Source organism: Polypterus senegalus, chromosome 8 (genome assembly GCF_016835505.1).
Source record: "Polypterus senegalus isolate Bchr_013 chromosome 8, ASM1683550v1, whole genome shotgun sequence".
Lineage (NCBI taxonomy): Eukaryota > Metazoa > Chordata > Cladistia > Polypteriformes > Polypteridae > Polypterus > Polypterus senegalus.
The window spans coordinates 4,165,657-4,182,586 of record NC_053161.1 but is presented as its reverse complement, the minus strand read 5'-3'; the positions used below and the strand labels follow the sequence as shown (position 1 = coordinate 4,182,586).

The 16,930-nt window shown below is 38.9% G+C and overlaps 2 protein-coding genes across 4 annotated transcripts in view; one reads left to right on the top strand and one right to left on the bottom strand.

Moving 5' to 3' along the window:
• Positions 1 to 16,930, top strand: part of parvg (parvin, gamma) — a 44,699-nt gene that overhangs the window by 16,700 nt on the left and 11,069 nt on the right. For both annotated transcript variants that reach the window (XM_039760614.1, XM_039760616.1), the window contains exons 6-12: positions 4,905 to 5,020; positions 7,866 to 7,921; positions 8,004 to 8,029; positions 8,616 to 8,671; positions 8,765 to 8,833; positions 10,300 to 10,401; positions 12,612 to 12,684. In XM_039760614.1, the coding sequence (XP_039616548.1) occupies positions 4,905 to 5,020; positions 7,866 to 7,921; positions 8,004 to 8,029; positions 8,616 to 8,671; positions 8,765 to 8,833; positions 10,300 to 10,401; positions 12,612 to 12,684 (498 nt within the window). The remainder of the gene's footprint in view (positions 1 to 4,904; positions 5,021 to 7,865; positions 7,922 to 8,003; positions 8,030 to 8,615; positions 8,672 to 8,764; positions 8,834 to 10,299; positions 10,402 to 12,611; positions 12,685 to 16,930) is intronic.
• Positions 16,565 to 16,930, bottom strand: part of LOC120533710 (protein shisa-like-1a) — a 434,490-nt gene continuing 434,124 nt past the window's right edge. For both annotated transcript variants that reach the window (XM_039760617.1, XM_039760618.1), the window contains exon 7: positions 16,565 to 16,585. The gene's annotated coding sequence lies outside the window, so the exon portion shown is untranslated. The remainder of the gene's footprint in view (positions 16,586 to 16,930) is intronic.

Below are 16,930 nucleotides of genomic sequence, written 5' to 3'. Positions count from 1 at the left end.
GTGACCAGAGGCCATATCTGTATCAAGGATAGTTGGGAAAACTGAAACATTGTCTATGAGCTCCTTGTATCTGTTCTTTTGGGATCAGATTGTTATTAAAATGATAAATACTAAATAGTGCTTATCTGTTGGAAATGACATAATGATAAGTGACGAAATCAAGTTAGTTACACCAGTCATGACATTCTACTACGGTTCTAGGAGTTCGTTGTATTTTTCAAGTTATTTACAATTAACTCATGTAGTTGCCACTTAAATGACCACATTACTGAGTCCAACAAACTGTGTAGCCAATAATGCATCAAGTCATTATAGTTTCACTTATACTTCTCAAATCAACCAGGTTGTTCCATGTTCTACAAGATTGGGCAGATCAATCCTACTTCATTTTGTGATTCTTGTTATTTCGTTATTTGTTTTGTTTGACAGTCCATCTCCAATTTTGTTTTTCTCAAATCTGCCATAGTTATTCATCTCACTTATGTCCAAGTCCAGCGATTACCTAGTTATATTTAGGCTTCCCCAGCTCAGTCGGATAATTTTCAATGTGATCACAGTGGTAGCAGCTCTGTCAAGTCTTTCCCTGTTAATGTCCTTTAATTTCCATTGCAGTAAAGTAATTCTTTCATGATTTACACCTACTAACTCTAGAAAAGGCTAAAGCTGAAACACAAAAAACACCTAGAGCTTAAATAGGCAAAACCCTACCCCCAAAAAAAGCTCAAAACCCTGGCCCAAAAAACAAAACTATAAATTATTTAGTGTGTTAAATAAAATAAAGAAAAAAAAAGCAAAATAAAAAAAATACAAAAATTCAATAATAATTAGACAAACAGCACTAAAACCAAATAATCCAAATGATAAATTTTAATACCAATCAGTCATCCCTGTGAAAAGGTAAACTCTGAAGTATGCAAGCAGATGAGCCTGTGGTGTCCTGGATAATGGACTGACTATCTGTGGGGCAGACCACAGATTGTGAGGCTCAGGACTGTGTTTGTTTCTGATACGGATGTGAGCAACACTAGAGCATTACAAGAAACAGGCCTGTCTACTTTATCTGTTCACACTGTACACCTCAGGTCATGTCACTTGATTCTGCACTTATGAGGTGTATCAATAAAGGATATGAGTATAGGAGTCAACTGGAAAACTTTGATTCAGTGGTGCAGAAAGGACAATCTGCAGCTTCACATTAGTAAAACCAGGAACTGCTTATTCATTTTTGTCACACCAAAGAGCCTCTATGTCCGATCCTTATTAAAGGAGTAGATGTAGAGGTAGTGCACTCCTACAAGTACTTCAGGGTCGACATTGACAGGCTGGACTGCTCTCATAACACAGAGGGACCACAAAAGAAAGGGCTGAGCAGACAGAGATGCTCACTGAATCAAATAGCAAATTATGAAGGCAGCCTCATTTACGGGATGCATTCTTGACCCTCTGGAGGTAGTAGAGGAGGAGAGAATGGAAAAAAATCCAAGTGCCATTATGGCCAATGCAGCACATCTTCTTTGACACACTAACACTGGGGACTTTCAGCCAATGATCGATCGATCTATCTATCTATCTATCTAATTAGTATCTTCTGGTGTATTCTCAAGATCTCTATGTATTACAAGCTAGTGAGGAAAGTGACTGGGACAATGTAGCCAAAAAAGAAACAAGGGGCCAGGGCAAAATTACAGAAATCACAAAATTAAATAAATAAAAATGCCAAAAAAACAGAAGTGTACTTTTAGCACATGTCACTCCCAGCCTGGTCTTTGTAAGTTTAGTCAGCTCACTCCCACTTTGATCAAGCCAGTGCTATCTCAGCCAAGTCATTCATTTATTGTGACATTCGTGATACTGGGAATTTAATTTTAGATATCGGTGTCATCTAGGAAGTGAATGAGGTTTGAATTAAAGTTTAACTTTGTTGTAAATCTGTATGTTGTCTGTTGCTAAATTTGAAGCCCAATCATGACAATCTGTAGTGGGTATGCCTTAATAATACAGACCATTCTAAATATAATATGAAGTGTGTCAATAAAATGGAAAACAGGCATTCCTCAGAGGACCCAATGGCGTACTCCAAAAAATCTTTAAGTGAGTCAAGCTTTTCTTCAAGCAGCTGCTAAAGCCATGACTTCTGCTTTTGTTGTAAATAAGGCTTAGCTAGCAAAAGAGAATACAAAGTTGCAACAACAGGCTTCCTTTTAGAGAAAACCCCTTTGACTTCCATGTGATGCTAATCTCTATTTATAGAGATGTGTAATCTCCTAGTTTTGGCTCACAGACAAATTCAAAGACTTCTAGCTGTCAGCTCTGCTTGGGCTTTTGTGATTTAACATCATAGCAGTTTTGTTCTGCGTCATTCAGCAGGTTTAACACTAAGATGTGTGATTGATTTGAAAGTACAGTATACCTTACTCTTCTGTTTGGAAGCCACCTCAAGTGACCTGGATTTGGTGGTTTCTTGGTTCTTTTCCACTGTTATTTTTACTTTGTGCTTGTTTTCTGTACTTTGTTTTGTTTTTGTGTTAATATCCATGGTATTGGAGTGATGATGTCATGATGATATTCCTTTGTTGTACACTACTATGCCCCAGGCCACCTTCTGTGTGCATGCGTTAATGTGCTTTTGTGTGATGTCTTGGATGTCATTGTTTAAAATCACATGTACTTACCTTTGAAGAAGGCAAGAACAGGCTGGGTAAAAAGAAATTAACATGCCAAGTTTTGTTTTGTTTTGTTTAAAGAGAAAGAAAAGTACAGGACCCTTAACTTGTTTAGTTGTAAAAACTATAAAATTGAAAATATTTTGATGTGTTTGTCACTTTTTAGGATCTGGGTATCTAGATTGACCACTAGTTGTAATAGAAGTAGTAGCAGGCAGCCTTTGATCCCAAAGGATCATGCATTTGCATCCCCCACAGCTGTGGCCATGGAGTTCATTACAAGAGTGGCAGTCCTTGCCACACCATGTACAACAGAACAGCTCTCTTATTGTCAGCTTTGTGTATCACTTTGACCTCACATCTCAAGAGACTCTTCATGACCTCCTGACTCCAGGCACTCCTGTCTGAGGCAAGGTGTTGATGTTGATGCTGAGAGCCTTGAGGTCATGCTTGCAGACATCCTTGTAGTGAACCTGGGGTGTTTCTGTTGGCCTCTTTCCAGATGCCAGTTCTCCAAAGAGGAAGTCCTGGGGTATATGACCATTGACCATATGAGAAATGTGATCCATTCAGTGCCTATATCTGTGAAGGTGAAGATAGAGGTGGTTCCTGCCCTTTTCAGCACTGTGTTGTTGGTGATCTTCTCCCTTCAAGTGATGCCAAATATACGCCAGAGGCAACATTTATGGAAGGAGCTGAGCCACTGTCCTTGTTTTGTGCCCAGCATCCAAGTCTCACTGGCATGCAGCAATGTGCTCACAAGGACCAGAACACCTGGACCCTGGTGTTCTCTGTGAGCTTGTGCTGGCCCATACTCTCTTTGTCAGTCTTAGAAAGGTTGTTGATGCCATTCCAATGTACTTCTTGATTTCGCTCTTGAGTGACAGATTCTCTGAGATTGTTGAATCCAGGTATATGAACACATGAAGGCATCCAGCTTATAATCAATAATTCTAATGGAAGGGTCAGCGTCTGCATCTTAGTCCATCACCTGCAGCATCTTCAGGTTGATGGTGAGGCCAAAGTGCATTCAGGCGTCTGCGAAGAGGATCATGAATGCTTGTAAATGCTGGAGAGTGTAAGTAGACAACTACATTTTCAGCAAGCAGGAAATCTCTGACATGTTGCCTCCACACCCTTGCATTAGCATGGAGTCTTGACTGTGAAAAGAAAGATAATTGTTTTGCTTTAATTTCAAGATGCTTCCCAAGTCTTGCTGTGTGGTGGCTATCTAATTCCTGTGACCTTCAGACAACAGTGCTATTGTATTGCTTGTATATGCGTGTCTGTCTAGAATCTGCACAACCTGTTTATTTGGTGGTTCTCTTGTCTTTGTCTTGTTAGTGCAGCTGCCTGATCCATAACTACGTGCCAGCTGTGTCAGTTCTACTATTATTCTGGCCCAACCCAATGCAGTGCCAGAGGTTATGACTGTTTCTGTTCTCCACCTAGGTCTGGATGCAACTGTCTATCTCATTCAAGCAGATACCTTGAAGTATTTTGAATCTCTAATTGTATTTTTCAAGTGATTAGTTGATTAACTTCTGTCTTATGATTTACCCCAAAAAGGATAGGGGGAAAAACATAAAAAACCCTGCCTAAGCACAAACACTATTAATGCTTAATTTACTGTATCAAAACAAAAAATATCCAAAACTCCAAAAGCAACAGCAAAGAATGCAAAGCAAAACTCAAAAATTCAAAAGCTATTTAGATTTCAAAAGATACCCAAAAATGTGCATAGAACAAAATGAAAACAAAGGCAATCCAGAAAGAAATGTTAGATTGCTACCCAAAAATTTAGTGCTAAGAGCCAAAGTCAAAAGCCAAAAAGATCAAAACAAAACACTCTACAGACTGACAGGTTTTCAAAGGAAGCACAATAAGGAGCCTAAGAGCAAAGATAGCAGCTAATGCACTGCCAATCATCTTGCGCTTCAGGTGACTTAAAGAGGATCTTGCGGTAATGAAGAGCTCTAAACAAGTAATTGTAAGAAAAGGTATGGGGCAATATCACAAATAATATAATATACCTAAACAGGGAAGAAACAGGGGAGAGTGGCATACTACAAATTGTCATTTTTTTTTTGTTTGGTACAACAAATTCATAAAGTTTTTGAATATGCATGAGAAGTTCCCATAAAGGTCCTGAGCAACCAGCATTTGTCTTTGAAAATGATTTCTACTTTGTAAACATCTCACTAATGTCATTTTTTTCCCCACTTGTCTCCACAATTTTAGCAATTTACAGTTGTAATCTGCTAGCCAACTTACACTTACTAATTGCCATGGCCAGATGCTTCCAGCCTGAACTGGTTTTGCCACCTAACCTATGTCTGAAAATTATTGTACTTGAGGTAAGTTTCCATCATGTTATCAGAGTACAAAAGTGGAATATTGTAAATAGATAGAAATCAAACATGTATTACTGGAATTGCAAGCAGCAAGTTCTGCCACTCAGATAAATGGGGAGCTGTGTTATGTCAATGGCCAACCTGACCTGCTGTGCTGCATATTTTTAACTTTGTTCCATACTCTACTGGTAGATGTTCTGAACTTGTACGCAGTGAAAATTTATACTTGTTAATACTGTTGAGCAGATGTTGCTAGGAAATGGAAACATCGGATGTGAGTTTGCCAGTTATTGGGACAGGGCAGAAGCCTCTTTATAATTGAAAACCAAATCATAAGAATAAAAGATGCCCAAGCTACTTCTACTTCTGCTTTCGGCAACTCCCGTTAGGGGTTGCCAGAGCGGATCATCTTCTTCCATATCTTTCTGTCTTTTGTATCTTGTTCTGTTACACCCATCTCCTTCATGTCCTCTCACACCACATCCATATTAAACCTTCTCTTAGGCCTTCCTCTATTCCTCTTTCCTAGCAGCTCTATCCTTAGCATCCTTCTCCCAATATACTCAAAATCTCTCCTCTGCACATGTCCAAACCAACGCAATCTCGCCTCTCTAGCTATGTCTGTCTTTTTGAGCTGATCCTCTAGTCTAATGTACTCATTTCTAATCCTGTCCATCCTTGTCCCACTCAATGCAAATCTTAGCATCTTTAACCCTGCACCTCTAGCTCTGTCTCATGCTTTCTGGTCAGTGCCACCATCTCCAACCCATATAACATAGCTGGTCTCACTACTGTCCTGTAGACCTTCCCTTTCACTCTTGCTGATATCCATCTGTCACAAATCACTCCTGACACTTTCTCCATCCAAGCTAAAATGCAAATATTAAATAGGTGTTTAAGAATAAATACCTGTGTTTTTGAACCTTGACAAAATGATTTGGAAACCAAATGTACTATCTCTAGAGATGACATATAATTGTCATGAGCAAATAAAGATGCAAGCAACTCATGTTCACTCTCTAAAGCAGAAAGCTTGTCTGCAAAACTGACTAAATGTTTTATTGGCCCTCAGATGTCAAGACCTTTGTGGCATTGAAAGTAAAAAAAATTATATGAAAATAGGGCTATTTTTGTTTTTGTTTTCCTTCCTTGTCATTATGGGAAATAAATAGTACCCCTGCAGCTGTAGTTTCCTATGAAGTTCCATAACAACTAAAAAGTTTAAAATTGATCACATTTTTTGATTAGAAAAAGAAATAAAGATGCATTACTTTGGAGGTGGAAAGTGTCGAGTGTCCATTCCTGCTGTCCATTACTACCATCCTCTTTTTTGAAAATCAAACTATATCCCCCACAGAGTTTCTCCCCACTTTAGTGACATGTCCACCCCGAAACTGTAGCAATGGGGATCAAATACTACAGGCCCCCGGAATTACAAGCAGCAAGTTTTACCACTTGGTTGAATGGAGATCTCCATTTAACTGAATGATAGAACTTGTTACTTGTAATTCCAGTGACCAGTCTCAGGATGGACATGTCGTTGGGAGGGGAGAAGCATCATCTTGAGTAAAGTCTTCAGCAGAGACACCATCCTAATTATTGGCCAGCCAAATGTAAGCAATTTCTGAGTGACTGTGTTAAAAATACAGTAAATGTCTCAGAAGGCCCTCTGTGTTTATTCTACAGCACACGTGACAGTTTAAAGTCTTGGCAGTGACACACAACTGACTATTTTTAGTAGTTAGCTGCCGTTCCGTTTATGAAATAGTATAGGAGAAATGGATTCAAAGTATTCCGATTTTTATCGTTCCTCTCTCTCAACAGTAGGCAAGCCAATGAGTACTTGCTGCTGAATGAGTGCACAATGTTTACAAGAGCAGAGTTTTGAATGCAGAGAAACAGACACAAATGCACACCATGCTTTCCCTAAAAATCAAAAGTAGGTGCATGAATGTAAAGAGTATGGCGTTCAATTTAGCAAGTCAACAGTTTATCACATCTTAATATGTTTCTGTTACAATCTTCAGTGGCTAACTGTGAAAACCCACAAAGATTCTTCTTGTTATCTGGTGGACTCTCAGCTGATATTGAATCGAGAATTACCAAGCTACACTCAGATGGGGAAAGGTCACAGTCATGTTTTTATTCTACTGCTATCACTGCAGATTTTATGTGACCTTTTTTGTATGATCACTACTATTTTCCTTCAGGCATAATGATCCAAAGTTCAAGAATGACAAACGTTTTCCTATGCAAGTGCACTTGGTAAAACCTGTATGTAGGAAATGACTATTACTCCATGCAAGCACAATGATCTGCATACAGAATGGTCACCACTCTATGGTTTCGAAAGCGGTCAGCACAATGTGGTAAGGAAGTGGTGAGCATGCCGAGCAGGCACTGGTCAGCAATCATTGAGTAGAGGCTAGCAACCCTATATTCATGGGCACTAGCCAATCCTGTGCACTCTAGTTAGAGATTGATCAGCATTGCAGGTTTAGGAAGTGACCAGCACTCTTTGTATATAGAGAAACTAGTTAACTCAGCATAATGAACTTTGCTTAAGGATTAAAGGAGGAGCAGTGAGCTTTCTGTGGTTAAAAAAAGGGTCCAGTACTCTGTAAGGGTAAAATGGAAAGTATTATGTGGATAACAGACAGACAGACAGACAGATAGATAGATGTGCCCAGGGGGAAATTTGAGTTATAAAGCTAAGCAAAAGCTAAGCATTATTGAAAATCAATCAGCAGAGCATATCAAGCACCATCTTATGCACCATAAGATGGTTTAGACTAAACCTACCTTGGAAGCCCACCACTCAGTATTTTCAATTTATTTTCTCTAACAGGTGAACAAAAATGGAATCAAGTCAGAAACAATCTTAGAGTGTATCACTGGTGGCAGGTAGGAGATTTTCACTGTGACTGGTCACTATGGGACAGACTAGACAGCTCCTGACTGACATCATTTTATTGTTCGCTTACAGCACTGAAGCAGATGAGACCCTCAAAGGTATGTTGCAAGGCCATGACTGTGCATGTCACTTTGATTTGTCCCTTTGCAGGAGGGCACCTGTCACCTCACTGCTACTTCATTCTTATTCATTTCCACATGCTGACTGAGCCTGATGGATGTCACCAAACCTTTACCTGTCATGCCATTCCCGACATATCCTTCAATAATTCAAAGCATTTTAAGATTTATTTGTCATTTTTGTGATGCTGCCCCGATAGACAGTTACTGTGTCTGCTATGTGCCAAGCTTGGGTCTGGTAATCTGACCTTGCCAAGCATTTGAAGTGTGTGAGTGTATGTCTGTACTGTATCTTACATTTTAAACTTTGGGTTTTAACTGATACAAGTATTTCTTCTTTCCTTTTTTCCTTTTTTCCTTTAATTGATCACACATAAAAAGTGCTATATGAAAGAAAGAGTGATTCACTTACAGTACTGCCCAAGGGTTCTGGACCACATGGTAGGGTTTTATTATAATGTAACATTCCCAACCCATTTTAATCGTATTCAGGGTCACAGATGCAAGGCAAGGAGGAATAGCAGCCCATTGCAGTGTACTGACTGGTGCTTTTTTTGTTATTTAGATCCAATTGAGGAGCTATTAAAACTGGCCCCAGAGAAAGTGAACACAGTGAAGCAGGTAGGTTACTTGCCCACAGCTCGAGTGGGCATGAAGGGCCAAATGTTTACATGCCGGCCCTGCCTCCTGATTGTACTCCTCCCTAATTTTCAGGCTATCCTGCATTTTGTCAATAAGAACCTGGAAGGTTTAGGCCTGCGAGTGAATGACATGAACACACAGGTATGTTTCTTTCATGTAGGGGCAGTTAAGGGCTGTAACACATAACCAACACTGGCCATTGTCATGCCATACTCTGGCTCAAATGTTTTTCTGTTTTACTTATTTTATTGTCTTTTGTGTATTCTTTTGTGTTTTATGTTTCAAAAACCTGTTGTTATTTAATGTATATTTTGTATGTTGTTTACTATGTATTATGTAAGTGTTATAAAGTATTTTATTCTGTTTATTTTCCAAGTCCCTTTTATATTAAACCTATGGGTAGGAGGCCCCTAATGCTGCAGCTGTATGACCACCCCAGGACTTTAAAAGTCTTATGAAAGCTTAGTGGCATTTGTTTTGACATCTATTGTCTGGTTTATCTTTTGGATTTCTATTGTTGCAAGTGTTTTGATTCTTTGTTAATGTTATTTAATTTAAGATTATTGGAGTATGGGCATGTTTTGGTTGTTTAGGTTTGTATTTTAGACTCAACCTTTTTGTCTCCTTTTTGCTTCTGATTCAGCTCAGTTTTGTGATGAAACATTGTTTTGATATTTGTGGACCAGGTGTTTTTTTATGGTTCCTCTCTCCCTTTCTGATGTTTTGAATTTTAAATCTTTTACCCATTTTGTTGTGCCTGAACAGGTTAATAGCTAGTTTTTAGAGTTTGGGGTGAGGCTTGCTTTGCAGCCTTGAGACTTACTTTTGATGTAAAGGTTTTGGTTTGAATTTCGTGAGCTGGCAACTCATAACTGCATGCCAAAATTCATATAACAAAAGAAATTACCTCTCGGAATAAATAGGATCATTGAATGTATGACTTCTCGGATTACAAAAAAGATTTTATATCTTGATGCTGCTACTACTACTTAAACCAAGAATAGCCCAATAAGACTCACCACCAATCGCCATGATAGCCCATATCTATTTAATTGGACTAAAGGATATTGCATTTAATTCATTTAGACCCCTCAGATAAAAAAGCAGAATAGGAAGCAAAAAGTGTACTTTGTCCAACATGAATGGTGTAATGGTGGTTTCACTGGTGAGACAGACACTTGTAGAACCTCATGCTAAACTTCACTAGCATAGCTACTGTAGACCTCAGCATGAGAATTTGACGTTCTTCACCAGCTAAATTTGGGGGAGATCATTTAATTAAGAATTTAAATGCTACTTATTAAAACGTTTGAGTTCTCAGCTAATTTTGTGTTCAATGTTCAACCAGTATTAGACTACATGAATACCACAGTATTAATGATGGGAATCAAATGCTTGATTTGAGGTGTTTAATTAGAGGTATGTGGAATTGTTAACCCGTGGCAATTTGAGGGCAGGTGAGGATCTGAAGAACTGCCATGGCAGGCGATAGACTATAACTGAATATTTTAAATTATTCCACAAATCACCCTTTGGTGATAGTGCTTGCATGCTGTCATTAGAACAAACTATGTTAGGAAGTTGATTGCTGTTCTTCCCTCTCACAGTTTGCTGATGGGGTGATGCTCATTTTGCTGATTGGTCAACTAGGAGGCTACTTTATCAATCTGAATGAATATTGCTTGACCCCGAGCTCCAACTCTGAAATGGTAAGTGGTCCTCATATGAACTCTGCATCTGAGCACATCACACATGATGCAGAAATAAAGGCTTCAGGCAGTTGCTATTTTCTGGCACCTCTGAGGCTCACTTCTTCATCATCTATCCCAGTAGTTCCTACTGATCTCCTCCTATTGCTTTTGTTTGAAGTGTCTTCTTGAAGTGCTTCTGTAAAGTTGCTATATAAATTTAATAAGGTGCATCCACTACTACTGGCACAATAAGGACATCAGCTAACAATGCCTTAATATTTGTTTTATCCCTACATGTCCTGATATGTTCACATAATGAGACCATAATATAAAATTCTCAAAGTCACATAATCCAAATCAGGGTTGTGGGTGGCCTGAACCTACCCCAGCAGCACTGGGTACAAGGCAAGAAGCAGCCCTGTAAAGGGTGCCAGTTAATAGCAGGCAACATAGAAGAGTCTTTGTTTAAAAAGTGGACTAATCATAATACATTTTATTCATATAGTGCCTTTTGCGTACTAATGCAGCACCGTCAGAAACACTAGGGTGGTCACTAGAGTAGCCTGGATTTACAGTCCGTGTGGGTCAAGTAGCCAACACTATGAATGACAATTTATTTATACTAAAACCTGCCTACAATCCAAAATAGTAATGACAACATACAATAACAAAGAACTGTTTTATTTTTATTTCACCACTATGCCTAAACCATTTAGGACAGTAGAGGTCCTCAGTGTGCTAACAAAGTTTTTGACAAATTTCTTTTTTTTTTTTTTTTACTTATCAATTCTCAGACCCACTTAACCCAATTTCAGGGGCAACACTAGAGGCAAAGTGTGATAATTTGTTATTTACTTTAGTACAGTATATATCTAATACTCCGTCTATATTTAATATAACGCCATTAAAAGCAATGCTCATTTATACGCATGTCACCCACTTTCAGCAGTTTAAAGAAGGGTGGATCGGAGCAATTTATAAATAAATTGTCGGGAAAGCACATAGGTCTGTGGTGGTGTTACTTTAAAGTGTAACTAGATTTTAGAATGCAGTTTGTATAGTGCCTTTCATTGCATGCCTAAAGCTCTCTGTAGTTTTCTCTGTAATATGACTTGTGAATTACACCGGCTGTTACAGACTGAAATCAAATGTATGTTTTTATTCTAAAATAGTAAGACTAAGAGCAGTTTACTTCTCAAAATGGAGTGGTGCAGGATCGACTCGCGACCTTTTGATTCCCAGTCGGCAGCTGATTCTATTGCACCACGGAGGCAGTCATAATAAATGGGTGTCAATATCGCATGTTAAGGCGGCTTTTTGTTTCTGCAGTTATATTTTTGAATAAAAGCGCAATTGTTGTGTTAGATTTGTACCTTTTGTGAAAGTATTTCTTTGATATTTGGACTTCAGGCTTCATACATTATATAGTTTATGCCTACATTTTGCCATCTACTACTAGAATATAAAAAACGTTTCAGTTTTAACAATGTGTTTACACAGATTACTGTAGAAACGAAACAGACATGAAATGCGTGTGTTCCAAATAACGATCTATTATTTCCACTCTAAAACTCCACTTCACTCCCAGAAAATCAATCAAGGCATGAGCTGGGAGAAGTTTGTGCACATTCTAAGTCGGTGGGGGGATGGAATAGCCGGCTGCTTGCAGCCTGATTTTTAGCAGCACATTTAGATGACAAAAGACGCTGGTGGAGAGCTGTGAACGATTTTAAGAAGCGATTTAAGGTGGGACCGGTTTTTCGAGTTTTTTCGTAGGCTCTGGTAATTCTAGTGTTAATGACATTATATGAAATACACGTTAATTCATTGATTGACATCCCATCCAGGGATGTGCCTTATACTACCGGCATAAATTTCAGCCCCCCACAACCTGAACTGGACTAGGCTTGTTTGAAAATGCCTGTTTAGAGAGATGATTGATTAATTAATTGATAACCCTGCCCAGGTTTACTTTACGTCTTGTATCAAATGCTACTTAGATAGACTGAGATCCCCTACAACACATGGAGTTGAAAACTGAATGAATGAATGCAATTTAACAAAACGTCCCTGCCACAAAAATTGCTTCTAGTGTACCATGCTAAGCAGTCTATTGAGTGAGGCTGTAGCCCTAACCACCTGAGATGTATTCTTTTGGAGGACATCTCCAGTCTCACATTTGTGTTTACTCTGCATCCCTAATGTCTTTGTAACATTTTTTTCTACAGTTGCTAAATGTAACCTTTGCTCTGGATCTTCTCAGCAATGATGGGCTCCTTCCAGCTGGCATTGAACCTCAAGGTTAGTACTGTTGATAGAAGAGACAGTATCATCCATGTGGTCTGTTTAATTGAGTTTATTAATTTGGCAAAATTGCTTTATTTGTCACATTTTCTTAAAGGAATATTACATCTAAAAATTAAATTTTTGTATCTGTTACTTCCCTTGGATATCTATCTATCTATCTATCTATCTATCTACTTACTTACCACATGTTGTTTGTAGTGAAGGCTTAGGGAAACTTATAAATTTTATATTTTGGTGAAGGGTGAGGTAGATCTTCAATTCAAGGCTCACTTCTGCAAGCTTCACTGTCATCCATGAGTAGATTTTTTTAAAGTAGTTTACTTAATAATATTTAAGCCAAAAAGTATATTTGGAAAATTGGAAGTAAACAAGTGAAAACTTGATATTTGAAATATGTGACACAAATAATTTGAGGTTTTTGAGAATTTAGCTATTGGTTGCTATTGTTCAGTGTGCATTCCCAATAAGGCTCATTGTATTAGGAATTATTTGATCTCCTTTCTCCATGGAAACATCAGTCTGAAAGCTTTTCTTAACAGTTAATACAAAAAGCGCAGCAGTGCAACACCCTCAGCAGCACACTAGTTAGAATGGAATGGAAGAGTGTGAAGTTTCTTACGGTGGCTGGAGTGGCAATTCTGCCACCAACCCGTGAGTTTTCCTTGCAAGCTGGAGGTTAACTTCATTCCCAGGATGAAGCAATTCCAGGTTATAGGCCTTGCTCAAGGGTCCAACGAAGCAGAGTCACTTGTGGCATTTACGGGAATTGTACTGGCAACCTTCTGATTTCTGGTACAGATCCCCTAGCCTGATAGCGATCACTCCGCTTTAAAGTATAAGTGAAAACTATTTAGGGGTGGGGCCTATTGCAATGGGGGTGGAGTCTAATGAAATGGGGCAAACCCTGTAATATTTAAGTGGTGATGGTTTTAAAAGTTCAAGAGCCAAGGGAGTGAGGGACATGGTGATGTCTAAGGCCCATATCTAGACATAGGTTTGGAATTTAAAGACAAGGAGATGTCATAAAGTGTGCTATATAAATAAAATATATTATTTATTATTATCATTAAGCCTAGAAAATTGTGGTTGACTCTACAGATGGAGACGAATAATATAGGTAAAGTCAGTTATCAGAGAAGAAGTTGAGTCTGTACACAGTTATTTTTTTATTCGAGTACAGTGTAATCATTTCTGCTTTATCTTACTTACATAATCTCTTTTCTGTTCCTATGCTAGAAGAGTTCAATTTTATTTGAGACAATCCTTAATGATTTCCAATTGCCTGTTAAATATTGTAAGAGGCATAGTGGCACAGTGTTTAGTGTTACTCAGGTGTGAATTGTGGCTCGGTCACTATCTGAGTGGAGTTTGAACATTCTGCCTTTGTCTGCACAGGGTTTTTGACATCTACCATAGTTTTTCTTCCACATCCCAAACAGAGAAGAGTTCATCTGTGACTCTGTTTTGTCCAGGTTTAAGTGAGTGTGTGGCTGTGTGTAGGGGTGTATCCTGTGGTAGACTAGCTCCCATGCCAGGATAGGCTCTGGTTTACTGTGACCAAGAATTGTAATGAGCAGTGTCTGAAAATGGGTGTTTTCTCTTAAGTATTGCTGTTACTGTAAATGCAGAATGTGCTGCTTGTTTAGCTCTTGTCACTGACATTGCTTCTGAAGGGACAGTAGCATCCTTTGACCCACTCACTGACTACTTCTTCCCCAAACCTACTTGGGCTGATGTTATTGTTATGCAGAATGCTGGATAATAAGATGTTTGATTTAGCATTTTAAAACCCTCATGCTCTGGTTTCATAGTGTAGTGTCCTCACAGGCAGCAGGTGCTAAGTGGTAGAAGGCATTACTAAATGAGAAAAAGTCACATTTGAGCCAGGGTAGTAGGGCAAGTAAGGCAAAGCTGGTACATAAGCAATTAAAATTATTTTATAGACATTCCTGGGATCCTGAATCCACCAGAGGATGTTTTCTTTGACTCATCCTGCCTGCTGCTGTCCTTCATATTTACCATATCGCCCTCAAATATTCCTCTGGAATACATTATACAGAGATGTGTACTACTTGTTAAGAGAGAAGCCAGGCATTACTAGAGCCTTCAGAATGCAAAGTCTGAGATATGATGTGTTTGATAACTTCAAAGCAGATGGAGCTTAACTTGTGGGTGGATCACATAGGTGGCATTTTCAACTGCCGAGTCCTCCCACATGCCAGACTGAGCTTCTGACGTGGGCGGCTCACCTGGAGCGCCGTGACCTGCAATGCTGCCTGTGAAGGGTACAACTTTAAAAGACTTGGTGAGCCAGAAATAAACATGTCTTTGCAGTTCTGTGAACATCTGATATGATCAGTTTGTGCACTAACAGAGCTCTTGTGATGATTTTCATTCACTTGTTTATCTGTGGCAAACTGCTTAGCTAATAATTTCAAATTCATAGTTAAATTTATGTTAAACTGTTGTGCAGGTGGGAGATCTGAATCCAGCTCCAAGCCTAACTCAGCCACTGCTAGTGTATGTGAATTAACTGCCAGTTTATTCAAATCACCTAATTTCCCAGTTCATACAGGCTCACCAATCCTTGATATAAATTAGTGACTTCTTAAATGGGCAACAGCTAGAAAAACCCAAACTCTGACTTGAAATATTGTTTAAAAAAGGCAAAGATAACTGTAGGCTAATTGAATATGACAGAAAAAGCACACTTTTCTACCCCAATAATATCTGAAACCCAGCTATAGTCTGCTTACGTTCAGTTTAGCCCCTGTGTGTGGCTCAGTCACTTCACAAATGAAAGACTCCACTGACCACTCCTGTAGTGACAGCCGTTATGCAAATTATGGCTTCAGTTATCTAGAGATAATAAACTAGTCTGCTAAAAGGCTGTAAAATAGGTGGATTGGTTGGATCGTTACTGTTTTAGCTCTCCTTCTCATAGTTTAAATTGTGATTGGCAACTCTTGATGAGTATGGGTCATCTCTCTTCCTAAATCCGTTTTTGAATCATGTATAAATACTTTCTAGCTTAGCAACTTTCTGCCATTTTGCACTTGAGAAACTTTCAATCTCATCTTGGTTAGCAACATCTAAAATGTCACGCTATTGCTTATTGTCCTCTTGGTTCCTCACAGTTCAGAAACCAAGTCTTGACTCTGTTGAGGTTTCCTACTTTCTCCAGGTTAGATACAGGCTTCCATTTTGTTTATAATTTACATTTTAACTAAGCTACTTTTACTAAACTCCAGATACAACAATTAGAGGAAAAGATCAGAGTCCACTACCTGCTGAAGGCTTCATACTTTACAAGTAGATGGAACCTACAATCCATTACCCATTTCATATTGTAAGTGGTCTTGAAACCCAAAGCTATTATAAGAAAGTGGAAAATTGCATTGAACAGTATCCAAAATGACAATAGAATATAAGATCTCTACACACGTGCAATGTACACATGTGCAGAATGTCAACAGAGACTCCTCTCCAGTAAAGGATGCGTAGAGTAAATCCCAGAATAATGATACAGGACTCCTGGCTCAACAAACCCCACACCCCGGAAACGCGGCACCCGGTACTCTCCCACCTGGTCAAGATTCAGGTCCGGTTCAGTTCTCCTCAGGGTTTCTTTAATCCGGCCGGCTACACCACTGTCACAAGAATGACAAAAAGATATTGCAAAGGTTTGGGGCAGCCACCCATAGTATATTTCTTGGCTGCAAGAATGATTAGTACGAAAAGACATGTTCACACAACTGAGTCCAAAACAGAACTGATATACTGGAAGCAAGATCGCGGCTTTAAAGGCCAGTAAAAGAAGTGATGTCATCAGGTCTGGAACCAGAAGTGATGTCGTTGGCTGCCCCAGAAGCAGGCGGGATTTCCTGAGAATGGTCTGCAAAGGATTGAGAGAGAGAATTAGTACACTTTGTCACCCCCTGGCCCAACATGGAATTACATCTATTCAGGCCCTTTAAGTTGTCTCCTTAACACGCGTGTGTGACAATAGACAGACAGATAGATAATTCTTTATTTGTCCAAAAAAGAGAATTTAGCTTTTAGAAGCTAATTATTATATCAAACAACAATAACTAACTCTTGGTGTGTGTCTTTGCTTATTCTTTGCTGTGTCGAAGTCCCATCCCATTTCAGGTCAGCTTAGGTACACACTCCCAGTTTAGCCCTGAAGTATCTTACACTGTACATCTTAATCACTGTTCCCTAATGTGTTCCTGAACTC